This window comes from Oratosquilla oratoria, chromosome 32, assembly GCF_046742065.1.
Source record: "Oratosquilla oratoria isolate Oo_2021 chromosome 32, ASM4674206v1, whole genome shotgun sequence".
Classification (NCBI taxonomy): Eukaryota; Metazoa; Arthropoda; class Malacostraca; order Stomatopoda; family Squillidae; genus Oratosquilla; species Oratosquilla oratoria.
Genome location: NC_134808.1, coordinates 48,655,512 through 48,672,647, shown reverse-complemented (window position 1 = coordinate 48,672,647; position 17,136 = coordinate 48,655,512). Strand labels below are relative to the sequence as shown.

The following is a 17,136-nucleotide window of genomic DNA, read 5'->3' as shown; positions in this document are numbered from 1 at the left end:
AAGGATGTTCTGAAGCCCCACGTGAAGACTAGCCAGGCTGACAACAAAATGTGGGAGAAAGACGCCGATGACAGGAAAAAATAGCCACGATATTTTGTATACAGGACAGCTATGGAGCAGAAACGTTGAGAATTCTACCCTAAAAAAACACTGAACATGTCACACATTACCAAGAACGACATGGTTTTAGTGTAGCCTATGCGGACGTTTTTACTTCTCAAATGCAGGGTTAATAACCCACAGAACTTATTAATGAGAGGGCAAGTCCTTCACACCGCAGTCATAATCGAATTCGATGGACTGTCAACGATGATGACAATTAGGTAAATATAAATCGACTCGAAGTGCCAAGATAAACAACTGGGTTTACGAGTATATGGAGCTGAAAGACTGATGCTATTAGAACTAACAAAATCAGACATTACAATGATGAAATCGTATGTTTCTACAAAACCACTAATCGTTATATTGTGAACATAGATTACTGTTTACTAGTTTTAACTTTCTACTAGTACTAGTACTAGCATATACAAACACTCATTATTTTTCGTGTAGACTCGAAGGTTGTTTGTTTACCTTTGGGTAGATTACTATGGCTTGAGTATTATGAACCTGTCCTTCTATTTTCCATGTTGCCTAACAAGATTCTTTGCCAACTGGAATCGAAATTGGTCAAATAGACTTCGATGCAGGATGTGGGTATATCTAACTGGAGGCGTCGTGGCTCTGTTAGCCATTGCAGCAGTGAGAGATGTGTTATTGTCCAGTAGTTTGCTTTGCTCGGATCAGGAGACTATCGATACTCACGTCAAGAAAGTGGTGAGCCACCCAAAAGGTTAAACGGTTATTACAAATCCCCCTCTTTAGCTATAACTACATGAATACATATATCAATTGTGGTGACATGTAGATGATGGGTTATTCCATGTGACGTGGGCATCCCATTAGAAGAAATACTGATTTTTTTGTAAACTTGAATTATGGTGTAATATTGTACATGATTTGTATATGATGTAAATCTTGGCCACTGTTTAATTTAGGTGGGTCATCGGTATTCAGTTGCATTCATTTACCAATTTGACAGTTTTTTAATAGTTTTGTTCATTCTCTTTCCCATCCTTATTGTTTATTTATATGAATTATGGTCCATTATGTTATATTTTCAAATTGTGTATATCCTATAATTTGAGTATTGGGAAATATTTTAATAAGATTTACAATTAGGACCTATTCATGGGAACTTCTTTCAAGTGAAATTGAAGTGGATGCTTTTTTTGCATTTGATTTTGAATATATTGATTTTGGCTTAAACCAAATCATACGATAGTGGAACCTCAATATGTATTAACTAGGCAAATTTTTACATTCTTCCTTGCATAGCATGCAGTTACTTAAGATTATTTCAGAGACACAAATTGGTGAAACTGTGTGTTTAAGGATGCTTCATGTCCCAAAGACTGCAGTATTTTTTGCAAATTCTGTATGATAATGTGTTAAGTGTTAATTAATTGTCCTCTATTCCAGTGCTTCTACTGTAGCATTCATATAAGAATATTCACATATTGTCATAGGCATCTTTTTTAGAAGTGCACACATATCCAATATTAATATAGAAAAAAACAAATTATTTTGTAAATTTTAATCCATCAACATATGTTCTTCTTGGTGGAAATTAGTAACAAAAAACTTTGCTAAAAGCAAATGCAATACTAAACAGAACTGTAATGACAGGTTTAAGATGCCCTCTTTTTGTCTGTCCAGTCCCGTTGTGTACCAGGTGTTCTCCCACTCCAAGTGACATCACCCTGCTACATGTTTTTATAACAGTTCTACAGAGCTGAGCATCATGCTTTTCAAAATATAAGGTAGACAGGAAGGCACTATGGGAGGTTTTGCAGATATGAGGGGATACCCCCCAAAAAAAGAAAGAAAGAAAGGAATTCTATCATATAATTGCATTCAAATATTTTCACATGTCTATACTTTTACCACCTTCAAAGTATTCTCCATGTGAAGCAGGAATGGAAAAGGAGATGGCAGATAAGGCTGATGAAAGGTTATTTGGATGGTTTGGATACATGAAAAGGATGAGTGATGAAGGATTAGTAAAATAGGTGTGGAAGGCAGAGGTGGAGGGAGTGAACTTGAGGGGATGACCAAGGATGAGATGGATGGATGGGGTGAAAGGGGTGTTGAGTAAGTGGGGAATATCTGTTGGGTGAGGAAGGGAAAAGGGAGGAGATAGGAATGAGTGGAGAGTGACTGTGTATAGATGATATTGTTATGCTAGGGAGGGAGGGTGGTTATGCGTGAATGATATTTTGACGCCACCCGAAAGGGTTTCTCCCTGTCTTCTCTTTTTCTGTATGAGGGGGCAGAGAGGGGGGTTGCTGATTAAGTGAAGTGGCCTTTGCTGTGGATATACTGTGTCTTGTTACATTGCCTCTGACCCTGTATCTTGTGGTACCGATGGGGTCAGACTTATTTTTAGCATATTTTTATTTGAATTAGGATTATATGGGTAGTAATATGTGCTTATATTTCTAGTGCTCTGAAGCTAAACTTGTAAGTGATGTGCCAAGCTTGCTGTGCAACGAGTTGTGCAAGAAGAGTGTGGAAGAGCGAGTGCACTGCCATACCTTCCACCTGAACAAGCCAACTGTCTTTACTCTCGACTTGGCATCATCTCCCTTTCAAAAGGTCGTCGTCAAGTCAGTAGTGGATGAACACAAGGAAGATGAGGTTAGTTGCTATGCAGTAAAATGTTATAAGTTATAACTATTAGGTAAAAATCTAGCTGTGTGGTGTCAAAAATTCATGCCTTCAAGAGGCAATACCAAAATGAAGGACGAAGGATGGGCCCTTATCAGCCTCATCACCTCAGAAGATGTGGATTCCCAGGCAGCATTCAAAGTGGATCATGTGCTTCACCATCTACCCAAAGGTGCAACCTCAAGGGGCTAGTACTTGGTGCTCTAGAAGAGGTCCACAATTCACTTATTCTTTGTAAATACTTCAACATTCTCCTGTCCTTTGCTCTGATAATTTTTTCTTTAAAGTACATTAGTTACCTCCCCATATTTTGTGCAAGCTGGCAACATTGAGACAAACCAGGTTCTTTCAAAGCACAAAACCCCTCAATATGTGCACATATCTCTCCAATGCAAGAGCTCCCACTTTATTGATCCACTTAGATTGTACCACACACCGGCACTAAACAATATATCACAAATTAAATCTGCTCGCAGATAGCAAAACCCTTTGCCAAAAACATCCCAACACAAAACATGTGCACCTTAAACATGCTAAAATTAAATGTTTACCACTTCAGTATGAGTCAAATTCTCACGTGCAGCATCACACTACTTGCATTATGAAATATAAAGTCACTGCTGTATTTCTCATTTTCTTTTACTCTGAGTAATAATAAACACAGAAAACATGATCAAACCAGTTTACAGAATCCGGGGGTAACTCATGTACAACTACAAAAAAGATATATAATCAAGATGCCGATGCCGGCATCCTCCTGTACCTGCTCGTGCTTCATGACGCCTATGTAGGTGTCGTCATACCAAAGTGGTTAAGAGAATCATGAACACAGTATATATGTTTAACCACTTCCATACAGTGACGCCTACGTAGACGGCATGAGGAGCAAGTGGGTACTCTATGATGCCACATGCGCCATCTTGATTATATTTATTGTAGTCGTACCTATGTAACTTCCATTCTCTCTAAACTGGCTTCATCATATTTTCTATGGTTATCAAAATACACGGGTGAAAGAGAACGAACGATTGAGCACTGACTTTATTTTTTATAATGCGATTATTATGACGCAACATCGCACGTCGGGCAGCTAATGCTGCCAGACGTGCGACGTGCCCCGGAGTGAAGAGGTTAAATTATGCACTAATACAAGGAACTGAGAACCAAAGATAGTACAGTAAACCCTTGCTATACCGGATATCGGATATAACAGACAAAAAAATTAACAGGACAAACCCTCGCTATAATGGATGAAAATCCGTTATAGTGAGGGATCCTCAGTTATAATGGATCTTCAGATATAATGACAGACCCCTCCCCATATCATCCGTTATATTGAGGATTTATTGTAATTTCTAGTCCTACTAATTTCTAAAACCGGACAAACTGGGATACAATGGATCTGTCCAGTATTTCCATCTGATATAACAGATCCTCAGTTATAATGGATCTTTGGATATAATGACAGACCCGTCCCCATATCGTTTGTTATATCGAGGGTTTACTGTATGAGGTGGTCCTACGAGATGGACATCGGAGTCATCCCCCTGCAACCCATCTTCAAAACACAACCTCCTTACCTCTATCTGGAAGTGCAGTCCTGAGGAACTGATACTCATTCTCTAGACCAAGCCCAAGCTGTTGTATCAAATGCAACTGTATTTTTCCATTGGTTCATGTAAGGAAAACCAACAGCTAGTCATTGCTCCCCTCCTTCTACTACAGGAAGTTGGTGACACAGAAATACTCTTACACAAAGACAACACAGACAGCAGTCCAGAATTGCTTTCTAGAGAGATCTGGGGGGAAGGCCCACAGAACTGTTGCTTGTCATTGTGGGGCTTTAAGTTTTCAGTCGTTGAAACTTGAAGCAATTATCATGATCATTATTGCAAGTATTATTGTTATGATTATTTATCAACATTTTGTTATGTATATACTAAAATGCTCTTTCATCCATATAAAGGGGGTGACCTGGTAAAGGGATTCACCCAACCTTTACCTGTTCCATACCCATCTAAGACCCATTTGTTGTTCCTTCTATCTGAGCTCTATTTACTCACTCACTCCACTGTATCTTGAACCTCAGGTAGATTCTGGTCTGCCAACAGTAATCCTCTCCATGCCCTTCGGTCCTGTGCTACTTCCATCCAGGTTGCTTTATCTATTCCTCCTTTGTCCATCTCCGCATCCACACCATCCATCCATCTCATTCGAGGTCTCCCTCTGGGTCTTCTTGCAGGCATTCTACCTATCGTAATTCGTTTTGGAATTCTATGGTCCTCCATACGTGCCACATGCCCAAGAATGAAATGTGTTTAAGGTGTATGTTTGAGATACTGTGTGGGCCTTAATTTTGGGAGTTGAGTTTTTGAACTTCTCTTCGGCCCCCCTCCACATCTTTACTTATAAAATGGTGGTGGTAGTACTGTCTGGTTTTATTCCCAACACCACCACCCTGTCCCCTGCCCCTCCCTTCCTTGCATCAAAGTATCTATATACAGCCCTTCTCTACTCACCCCTATCCCCTTACAAAGGATTACAAAGGTGGAGCATGCTGACAGACCTTTTGGTCCATATCTAGGTCGGATGCAAAAAAAAAAATCATAATAATAATAATAAATAAAAGCTATAATAATGTAAATAACAAATAAAATACATAAATAAATGCTCAGGTATAGTTAAATAATAAACAAACAGGTAAATAGTAAATAATAATAAATTGACATATAACTAATGATAAATGAGAATCAAACAGACAAATGATAACAAAACAAAAACAAATAATATAAAATAAATTATAATCATTACATCATCTTGCTTAGGTGTTTATCTAATGATTCTTAAAACTTCGAACTGAACTACATTGCACTACCTGTGCAGGAAGTTTATTCCATTCATTAACTACACGGTTGGCAAAGTTGTTTCTACCCACTTCCAAATTGAATCTATTTCCGGACAGTTTGAGACCATTGTTTCTTGTCTGATTCTCATTCAATGTGAAAATTTTGTCACTTTTGATGTTGTCAATTCCCTTTAGAATTTTAAAGACCTGTATCAAGTCACCTCTGAGTCTACGCTTTTTTAGATAAAACAGATTAATATGTTTTAGTCTATTTTCGTATGATTTATTTTTTATATTTGGAATCAGTTTGTGGCTTGCTGTTGTACTTTTTCCAGTCTGTCAATGTCTTTAATGAGATTTGGTGACCATACGAAACAGCATATTCCAAATGTGGATGAACTAACGATTTATATAGCTTGTTAATGAGTGATGGACTTTTGTCAACAGACATTTCCCTCTTGCTTAGTGCCCCTTTCACCCCATCCATCCATCTCATCCTCAGTTGTCCCCTCAAGTTCACTCCATCCACCTCTGCCTTCTACTCCTATTTTGCTAATCTTTCTTCACTTATTTCTTCCATGTGTCCAAATGTCACAATACTCTTTCATCAGCCCTATCTGCTATCTCCTTTTTCATGTCCACTTTCCTACTCACTTTGTTTCTCACTCTATCTAACCTTGTAATTTCGACTATACTTCTCAGAGATTTCATCTCAAACACATTTAAACTTCTCTTGTTTGCCTCTCATCCCAAGTCTCCACCCCATACAGTGTAGTTGGCACAATCACATCTTCATACAATCTCCTCTTTGCATCCATTCCCAGATGTCTATTTCTCATAACACTTTTTAATTCCTCAAGGCATTTACTTGCTTCTCGAAGCTACAATTTACTTCCTCCCTTTCCTGCCTCATGCAACTCCAAATACATTGTTAAGTTACAGAACCCAAATAACATTGCTCACTCCAGACAACCATACATACATATACAAGGGAGGTAGTGAAAAAAAAATGCTCAACAATGAAATTCAACAGCCAAACCCTTCCATTGGAAAAAAAATAATATAAAATTGTTGGCCCCACTTTGAATAGTTAAATGACCTTCAGCCTAAACATAAAATATGTGAGGATAAAAATCAACAAGAAAATAAATATACTAATGAGTTGCAAGCAGAGGCTTGGACAATAGAAAGAAACTAATCTCAGTCTGCAAATAATTCATAAATACATACATACATATGCCAAGGCTTCTTCCCCCCCACAAGGGAGGTAGCCAAAAAGGAAAAGGCTTTCCCACCCATTCCATCCCTGAATACACTCCACACCCCTCCACCCAAGGAAACAAGCGTAGGTGCCCTACAATCTCTACAAAATAGAATATTGAGATGATATCATGATGCACTAAAACTACCTCAATAGAACACCTACACTCAGAAACCAAAATCCTCCCCATAGCATATTATGTGGAAACAGTAGGATCAAAATCTTGAACCCTACCTACCCATCTTAATGATGATGATGATATGGTTTAATGTCACAAACTCCCCCCTATCAGGAGGCTAGGACAGTGCCTCTCACAGAGGACTTTGTAGCGTGGAATTTAATGAACCATGCCCTTGGTTCAACTTCGCCGGTGGCAGGTTTTGAACCGCCATCCCCTCAATCTTTGTCGTAAGTAACGACGCCCTAACCTGCTTAGCCAGCGAGCTTCCTCCATCTTGATACATCACATAAATACAACTTAAAAAAAACAGCAGTATACTACTCAATTATACACAGTAGCCTACCACCCATACCATACAATAAATCCATGCAAAAGACATTCACATCCAGATCACAAAATAAGCAGTTCAAGACAGACCACCAAACTCAGCACTCCACCAGGCCTCCTCCCAAACAAGCAAGAACTACATTAGCATAGTTGCATTCTGGACATTGCATGCAGTATTAAGACTGTACTGTACCAGCACAGAAGAGACCAGGCCACAGGATCAAACTGCCCTAGATGCAACTATAACATAGAAGACGCTTAACACGTCCTCTGCTACCTCACTGTAGACAACAACAAATATTTCTTCCTTGAATGGTCCATAGGCCCATCTGGTGGGCAGTTACCTGAGAGCTATGGGTCTCCTGCAAGAGGGACTTGAGGTAGTGGATTGATTGATTGATTGGGTGAAAGATGGGTGCAATTTTTTATGTATGTGTGTATGCCTATATTATTATTATTATTATTTTTTTTTTTTACAGATTTATTGGAACACAGATGACAATACATTTCCAACTAAAGAAGATTTTAAAGCAATGGTATCATCTTATATTGAAAGCTTCCTTTCTGTTCAAAATGGAGAGCCATATATGGAAAAAGTTCTAAATACAAGTGTTGTGTACCACAGGGACGAGGAATCTACAGCAATACATAAAAATTTCTGGACTCTCTTGTATGATAGTGAGTTTCTCTTTACAGTCCTCTTCCAGGAATACAAAGTGTTCCCTCGCTTGTACGATACCTGTGCCAATTACTATGGTGTTGAGTTTGCCAAGCCTCTCACAGGTAATGCAATGCTTCCCCTGTCAATGTCCTGGGAAGAAAGGTTGTACAAAGCACTGGATATCCTTCATTATGTTAATAAGCTTGAAATGATTTGGCCAGAGCCCATTCATCTATGTGACGTAAAACACGATCATTTTGGCTGGACGAGTGACGGAAATGTGGTATTTTTGGACCTGGATGCTGTTCTGACAGAAGAATCCCTCCGGAAGTCGATCGAAAGTACAGGATCCTGCTCCGAGGATGAGGACTGTTCCTTCTTCGACTGCTGGGGACGCTGCTCTCAGAAGACGGCGCGGTGTTTGCAAGGCCGATCCAACACAAATCTTCAGGTAGTGTGTGATAAGGTGTTTTTGGGTAACACAGATGGTATTATAAACTTGTATGGCTTACTTGTAGACCCAGAGGCCAGTGAGGATTTGGTCGATGCATTAGAATTATGTAAAACAAATCGGGGTATGACAGTTGATGCCATGGTGGACATTATTCAAAGTGAATTAGGGATCAATTCCAATTAGGGTAATTTATTTGGAGCATTTATAGATACATACATACATACATATACCAAGGCTTTTTTCCCCCTTACCAGGGGGGTAGCCAAAAAGGACAAGGCACAAAAACATTCCCACCCATTTCATCCCCGAAAACACTCCACACCCCTCCACCCTCCCTCCCATCTTAGCATTTATAGATACCAAAGAAATTCAATTGTAGTAGTGGATTAGTAATATTCATTTGCTCTGACATACTGTAATCAGATTTTTCTATATGTACTGTAGAAGTTGACTAATGTAACATTCCATTTTTTTTCTTCTTTTTCCAGTACCTAGAACTCAAAATTCTTTTGTTACAAAATCATGTCAGAAGTCCATTTTGTGTTAGAAATATGATACAAGGTATAAAAATGCCCCCAAACAATGATGAATTCATCATTATACCCAGAGAATAAATTTTTCTGGAAATTGATGAATTATATATTCCTGTATGATCATTCCAGTAATATTTACTGTGACCAATAGGTACATGTTATTTCTAAGGTTCTTGTACACTTGTCGAGTAATGGGGAACCAGGAGTTGTGATCACATACAGGAGATAGTAGGACCATAGGTCCTCTAATCAGAACAATAATTAAAAGTGCTAAATTCATTCAAGTAACTATTCAATTTTTAATCAGGGTATCTAAACTGAGATAATTAACTTTTTGTATCGGAGGTTTCTGCAATCTGAGAGGAATTATATGGCATCATGCAGAACAAAATTCTTCAAAATGTGGCGTTCACCCCCAATAGTCCATAATGGGTTAACAATTGTGCAATATGAATGTTCTTTATGAATAACTGGTATATTCATATAGCAAATTTAGTATGCTATATTGAATTTTGTGTATCAGTATGAACAGTGCAAAGGTGCATGTAAGCTTTAGATTTATTGTGTGCTAAAGTATTTTACTATACAGTAGCAGCAGATTTGCTTCTTTAAACTCATTGCCAAGACTGATGTCATGAGACTCATAACCTTGATGTTCAGTTTTTGCTACCTTTTTTTACAGTAATGATGATTTCAGGTGATTTGTAGAGCATAATGTTACGTGCTTAAATGCAACACTCGGAGTATCAGGTTTGTAGACTGCCGAAAGGAATACTGCATTACTAATCTTTAAACAAGACTATTTCAGGTAATTGCTCTTTTTAGTAATGAACTCTTATTTGATACTAGTCATTGTAATGTAGAAATATAATGAGCCATTGCATAGAGTAGGAAGATTGTCAGTAAGTAATAATTACAGTTCATTTATTAAAGAAATGTGTACATATTTTTGCATTGTATTATTTAGTTAAAAAAAAATGGATCACTAGTATTTTAGCAACAATTTAGCCAAGCAAGTGTACTTTTAAAAATGGGAACAATTGTTTTGAAATGTCTATGTAGATACATATGTATATATAATATATATGTATATATATATATATGACATAATATATACAGTATATATATATATATATATATATATATATATATATATATATATATATATACATGTTTGTATATATAAACCATAACTGTGAATATATATTTCAGAATGTTATATAATCTTAAGCGAGTTGTCAATTGTTTTGTGAGAATTGTAGTATAGCATATTTTCATTCAGTTTTTTAATTTGTGAATTTTTTCTTTCATTTTTTATTCTTTAATGTCTGGCATTTACTTAAAAGAAGTCCTGCTGCATGATGGTGTTTTAGAAAATGGATAACTGAGTTCCTTTATTGTTGCATAGATGAATAATCCCGTCACCACAGGGAATGACCAGGACAGATTTTGTTTCAATCCGTGCTAGATGTGGAGACGGTTTAGATCATCACAGATAAGCCCAGCGTTTCAGGGATGCTGTATGCAAAATTCGTTATGGCTGGTGCCAGTCAGTTTTAGTCAGCTGATGGAGTATTATCACAGTGAAGGGGTGGGTTAGGTTGCCTCAAGACTGTTTCTGGAATACTAACATATTGCTGAGTATTTCATGGGCTGTCTTAGAAAGATCTGGATTAAGAGAACATCTTCATTGCTCATATATTTACCTAATTATAGTATACAAGAAAGGAGCTATGCATATGGGGTTCCATCTCTTTTACCATGTAGAGTACCATGCATGAGTACAAGAATAGAGAGAAGCAAGTAAATGTCTTGAGAGATTGAAAAGAGTCTTGAAAAATAGGCACTTGGGAATGAATGCAAATAGAAGCTAGTATGAAAGGATGATTGCCCTTGTGACACTGTATAGGGCAGAGAATTTAAGAGAGGCAGAAAGGATAAGTTTAAACGTGTTTTAGATGAAGTGTCTGAGAAGTATGGTAAGGGTTACAAGGCTGAATAGATTGAGAGATGAGGAGTTTGGCATTGGAATGGGAGCTGGTAGATAGGACTGATAAAAGATTATTAGGCTGGTTTGGACACATGGAATACATATATACATACATATACCAAAGGCTTTTTTTCCCCTTATAAAGGAGGTAGCCAAAAAACAAAGGCATGAAAACCACTCCCACCCATTCGATTCCTATCACACTCCACTCCCCTCCCTCTTATCTTGGTACCTCCAGAATAGATAACATTTGCATATACAAATATATATGTATGTGGGGAAACAAATGTGGAGTACAGTTAAAACCATTAGAAATTGAAAAATTAATGTGCCCCCTTCCCATGAAGAAATTACAGCAACTCAAAGAAAAATCTCATAAAAACAGCAGTGCAAAATTATGAACCAGTATTTCTCCAAATTACACTTTGATGTGGGAGGAGGGTTGAGGGGAGTGGAATATATAGGAAATGGAATGGGTGGGAGTGGTTTCTATGCCTTTTTCTTTTTGGCTACCCCCCATGTAGGGGGAAAAAGCCTTTGGTATATGTACATATGATGTATGTATTTCTCCAAATTAAGTTTCAAACCACAACTCCCTAAAACAGGAAGATAACCAAAAATATACATAAGATAGAACCAGACACAAATGCCAACCTTTCCATTTCCAAAACATACATACATATACCAAGGCTTTTTCCCCCTTACAAGGGAGGTAGCCAAAAAGGAAAAGGCATAAAATCATTCCCACCCATTCCATCCCTGAATACACTCCACACCCCTCCACCCTCCCTCTTATCTTAGCACCTCCTGGATGACGGGTCATCCCTGCACCTTGTCCACTGCCCTGGGTCAGAAGCAGTATCGCAAGACACTGCTTTTCCAAAACAGATGTAGAAAATATGGTGAATTGAAAAATTCCCATGCAGAAGGTCCAGACAACTGCCGGAAGGGATGTTTTCATCTGTTCCAAAAATCATCTTGAGTAAATGAAGATGGGTTTGCCAAATAATAAAGCAGTGGGGGTAAATCAGTAGCATCTGTCAGCCCCTGCTTTGGAAACAGTTGCTGTGTTGACTTTGACATAAATGGTGAGATTGGGGACAGGAATGACCACAGAGGTCCATGAGGTGCTAAGACAGGAGGGTTGATGAATGAGTATTGGACAGGTGTGAGAAGGATGTAGGATTGATGTATGCATGGAGTTCCCTACCCTCCCTTCTTGTAAAGGGGAAAAGGCCTTTTGGTATGTAGTTCTGTGGCTTTGTTTTTCATATTTTTAAAAAACAATAGCATTTGGTAATCATAATTTCCTTGGTAAATCCATGGTTGTGATGATTTTTTTTTTTTTTTAATATCCAGTGGAATAATATATGTATATGTAAGACTTATCGACCCACTGGTCCTCTTCAGCAGAAAAGGACCACAGATAGTGGTTGAAATATACAGATTTTCTGTCCATCTTATCTCATTCTCCGACAGTGGGTCAATAAGTCTTATTTTACAAATGTGCTACTACATTATATATATACACACACACAAACACATATATATATATATATACATACATACATACATATACCAAAGGCTTTTTCCCCCTTACACGGGGTGTAGCCAAAAAGAAAAAGGCATAGAAATCACTCCCACCCATTTCATTTCCCATATATTCCACTCCCCTCCTCCCTCCCTCGTATCTTGACACCTCCTGGACGACGGGCCATCCCTACATCCCGTCCACTGTCCTGGGTCAGAGGCAGTGTTGCAAGACACAGCAGATCCACAGCAAGGCCGCTTCATAAATTCGGCAACCCCCCCCTCTCCGTCCCCTCATGCAGGAAAGGAGAAGACGGGGAGAAATCCCTTCGGGCTGCATCAAATTTTTTCTCATACATACTCCCTCACCCCCCATCCCCCACCCACTCCCCCTCATGTATCACAGCCTCATCTATACACAATCCTTCTCCATTCACCCCTATCTTCTGTCCTCTCCCATCCTTCCTCTACAGACATTTCTCGCTTTTGTAAAGCCTCTTTCACCCCATCTATCCATCTCATCCTAGGACACCCCCTCATATTCACTCTTTCCACACTTCTTTTACTAATCTTTCTTCACTCATTCTTTCCATGTGTCCAAACCATCCTAATACTCTTTCATCAACCCTATCTCCCAGCTCCTTTTCCACCCCTGTTCTCCTCCTCACCTTCTCATTTCTCACTCTATCTAGCCTAGTAACCCCTATCATACTTCTCAGACATTTCATCTCAAACACATTCTAACTCCTTCTCTCTTCCTCTCTCATGTTCCATGTTTCTGCCCCTTACATTGCTGTTGGCACAATCACTCCTTCATATAACCTTCTCTTAGCATCCATTCCCAGATGTCTATTTCTCATTACACTTTTTAATCTACCAAGGCATTTACTCGCTTCTCTCAATCTACATTCTACCTCCAGCCCTACTCCTCCCTTTCCTGTCACATTCGCACCCAAGTATCTGAAACTATCCATTTCCTCCAGTTTCTCACCCTTAATGCTCACTTCCAGCCTACTGTCACTCTCTCCCCTTGTACATCTCATCACCTTACTTTTGCCCACATTTATCTTCAGTTTCCTTCTTTCACACACCTTCTCAAACTCTGTCACTAACTTCCTCAATCCCTCCTCTGATCCTGCTACAAGCGCAGTGTCGTCGGCAAACAACTGGCTCACCTCCCACTTTTCTCCATTTTCTTTAATCATCTCCAACCCCTGACCCACTACCCTTGCATTCACCTCTCGCACCACCCCATCCATGTAAAGATTGAACAGCCAGGGCGACATAACACACATAAGAATAAATGAGACTGCAAGAGACCATAAGGCCTACACTAGGCAGCTCCGTATCCATCACCACCTATCATCCCTATCCATAAAGTTGTCTAATAATTTTTTAAAACAACTGATAGTTTCAGCGCTTACTACATGGTTACAAAGTTTATTCCATTCATTGACCACCCTATTAGTAAACCAATTCTTGCCTATTTCCTTCTTAAATCTAAATTTGTCCAGTTTATACCTATTACTATATATATATATATATATATATATATATATATATATATATATATATATATATATATATATATATATTATATATATATATACATATATATATATATATATACATATATATATATATATTCTTTTTTTTATTGCCTGTTCTATGTCAGTATTGTTTTAGGCTGTTAGCCTGAATGCAGTCAAGCTAGTAGTTTATGCTTGTTATGGAAGGGGTGTCTCTGTACGGCTGTGTGGCGAAGTTTGGTGAAGTTGAGAATCTGGTGTGTTTGTTTTGTGATATTAGGGTGCATATGTTTCTGTATGGTTGTGTTGTATAGAACAGGTGGTAGGTTGTTACATATATTTGAATAGTATGCTACTGGTATTTTTTTCAGTGGTTGTGCTTGTGTTTTATAATGGGATAGATGGGTAGGGTTGAGGACTCTTGCATAGAAATGTGTGCTTATCATTTTCATTTGTTGTCCTATGGGAGGGATTGTGGTGTCTGCATGTAGATGGTTATATGAGTGGGATAATTCATGGAGATACCGAGATGAGACTTCCATGAGCATAGCTCCAATCTTGTATTTTACAATTAGTTAAATAAAGCAAATAGAGACGTACAATACTCGCGCGTGCAAAAAAAAAAATTACCAATAGTACTGTATATGTTTTTCATGGTTTGTTTTAGCATAAAAGTGGGCTCAATGTATTTTTCAATATTATCTGACATGCTGTCTCAGTCATGTAGTATACATTCCATAGAAAAGAGTTTTGATTGTGTAAGAAATAAAAAAATATATTCTTTTAATAATCTCTTGCTCCTGAAATACAAGGTAAATCTCATGTTCTTAAAATACAATAGCATTTATCTAAAATTGAAACTTAGTTTTCCTTATATATTTGCACATATTTGAGAGTCCTTTTTAAAATAAATCAGAGATGAGTGACAAGCCTGTAAAACTCTTGTGATCCTTTTTCATAATGTCAGAATACCTTCCACTGTTATGATATCCTCAATAAATTTTACTTGGGCTAATTTTAGAAAGTTTTTTCTCATCTGAGGAGGTAGAGGTGGACAAAATGAATAATTTTTACTCGGGTTATTATTATTATTATTATTATTTCTTTTTTCTCCTCTCTCTCTCCATCTGAGGAGGTAGAGGGGGACAAAATGAATACTTTTTACGCGGGTTAATTTTAGATTTATTTTTCTTTTTTCTTCCATCTGAGGTAGAGGTGGACAAAATAAATAATTTTTACTCGGGTTAATTTTAGAAATTTGTTCTCATCTGATGAGGTAGAGGTGGACAAAATGAATAATTTTTACTCGGGTTAATTTTTTTTTTTTTCTCTCATCTGAGGAGGTAGAGGTGGACAAAATGGGGTCATGATCGATGAAGACTCCATTTCATACTGAACTTGCCCTCTCCGTGAAATAATTAAATTATGTACCAATACATACACATAGAAGAGACCTTTGCGAACCGACAAGAATGGAGGAAAATCGTTCATCAGGACTCAGTGGCTGACAGGCACTAGCCTACCAGGCGTTTGGTGAGAAGGTGAGACATACACATACCAAGGTTTTTCCCCCCATACTAGGGAGGTAGCCAAAGTCAAAAGGCATAATTCCATTCCCACCCATTTCATCCCCACATACTCCACTCCCATTCACCATCCCTCCCTCCCTTTCCTCTTATCTTGGCTCCTCCTGGATGATGGGTCATCCCTACATCTCACCCACTGCCCTGTGTCAGAAGCAATACAGCAAGACACATCATTGCTGCTGACCCTGTCAATAGCTGTAATAAAATCTATTGAGGTTATCATCGTAACAAAGGTGGTGAGGTATTGTCTAGCAAGAAAATAAACCTGGCGAGTTAATTCCTTTTTACAATGCCAGAACTCATATTCAAGATATTATCTAGCAGTCCTGCAGAGCTCAGTTTAGCGTAATTTTCCAACTGGGGCTATATAGTTAAACTCTCCAGGTTAAAGGGTGCACTATGCCAAAGTGCATATATACATACATATACCAAGGCATTTCCCCCTTACAGGGGAGATAGCCAAAAAGGAAAAGGCACAAAATCATTCCCACCCATTCCATCCCTGAATACACTCCACACCCCTTCACCCTCCCTCTTATCTTAGCACCTCCTGGATGACGGGTCATCCCTGCACGTTGTCCACTGCCCTGGGTCAGAAGCAGTGTCGCAAGACACAGCACATCCACAGCAAGGCCGCTTCATTAAATCGGCAACCCCCCTCTCCATCTCCCCATGCAAAAGGAGAAGACGTACTAAAAGGCATTTTTTCCTTGATAAGGTGGGTGGCCAAATCAAAGTTTACACCCTTCCTGTACCATCGCACACTCATACAAAAGCCCATTTGTTGTACCTCCCACCATAGCACCACACTGCTCAGGTCAAAAGCAATGCAGCATGACACTGCACTTCCACAGCAGGGCCTGACAGCCAGATCAGGTTTACTCCAATTGTTTCATTACATGGTGACCAAACCCCCCCCACCACCACTTTCCAAGTCCATTAAATTTATATGGAGACAAGAAGATTACCCCTTGTGACTCCATTTCCTCATCCATTTACAAACACTTCATTCACTCCTGTCATTTACCGGTACATTTTTTTTTTCCTTTGTTCAAGAGACATTCCTTAAATATCCAGTGCCCCCTTCACCTCATCCATCTCGATCTTGGTCTTGCCCTGAAATTCCATCCACCCAATTCTGTTTTTCACTTGTTTTTGCTACTCTTGCTTGATGCATTCCTTTTAATTCCTTTTATATGCACAACTTACTCAGGAATCATTGATGTACCCTATCTACTAGCTCTCTTTCCAACTCTTGCTTTTTGCCTCACCACCATATCCTCGTAACCCCCCTCCATACTTCTCAAGCATTTAACCTACATACATACGTATACCAAGGCTTTTTCCCCCTTACAAGGGAGGGAGCCAAAAAGAAAAAGGCATAAAACCATTCCATCTGTAAATACACTCCACCCTCCCTCTTATCTTAACACCTGGATGATGGGTCATCCCTGCACCTTGTCCACT

General features: G+C 38.6%; 1 protein-coding gene across 1 annotated transcript; it reads left to right on the top strand.

Moving 5' to 3' along the window:
- The first annotated feature begins 567 nt into the window (after nt 1-567).
- Nucleotides 568-10,084, top strand: aln (divergent protein kinase domain 1C). Its single transcript, XM_076172238.1, has 3 exons — nt 568-819; nt 2,548-2,742; nt 7,866-10,084. Exons 1-3 carry the CDS (start codon nt 607-609, stop codon nt 8,682-8,684), a joined length of 1,227 nt encoding a protein of 408 aa, XP_076028353.1. The 5' UTR covers nt 568-606; the 3' UTR covers nt 8,685-10,084.
- Nucleotides 10,085-17,136: the final 7,052 nt, after the last annotated feature.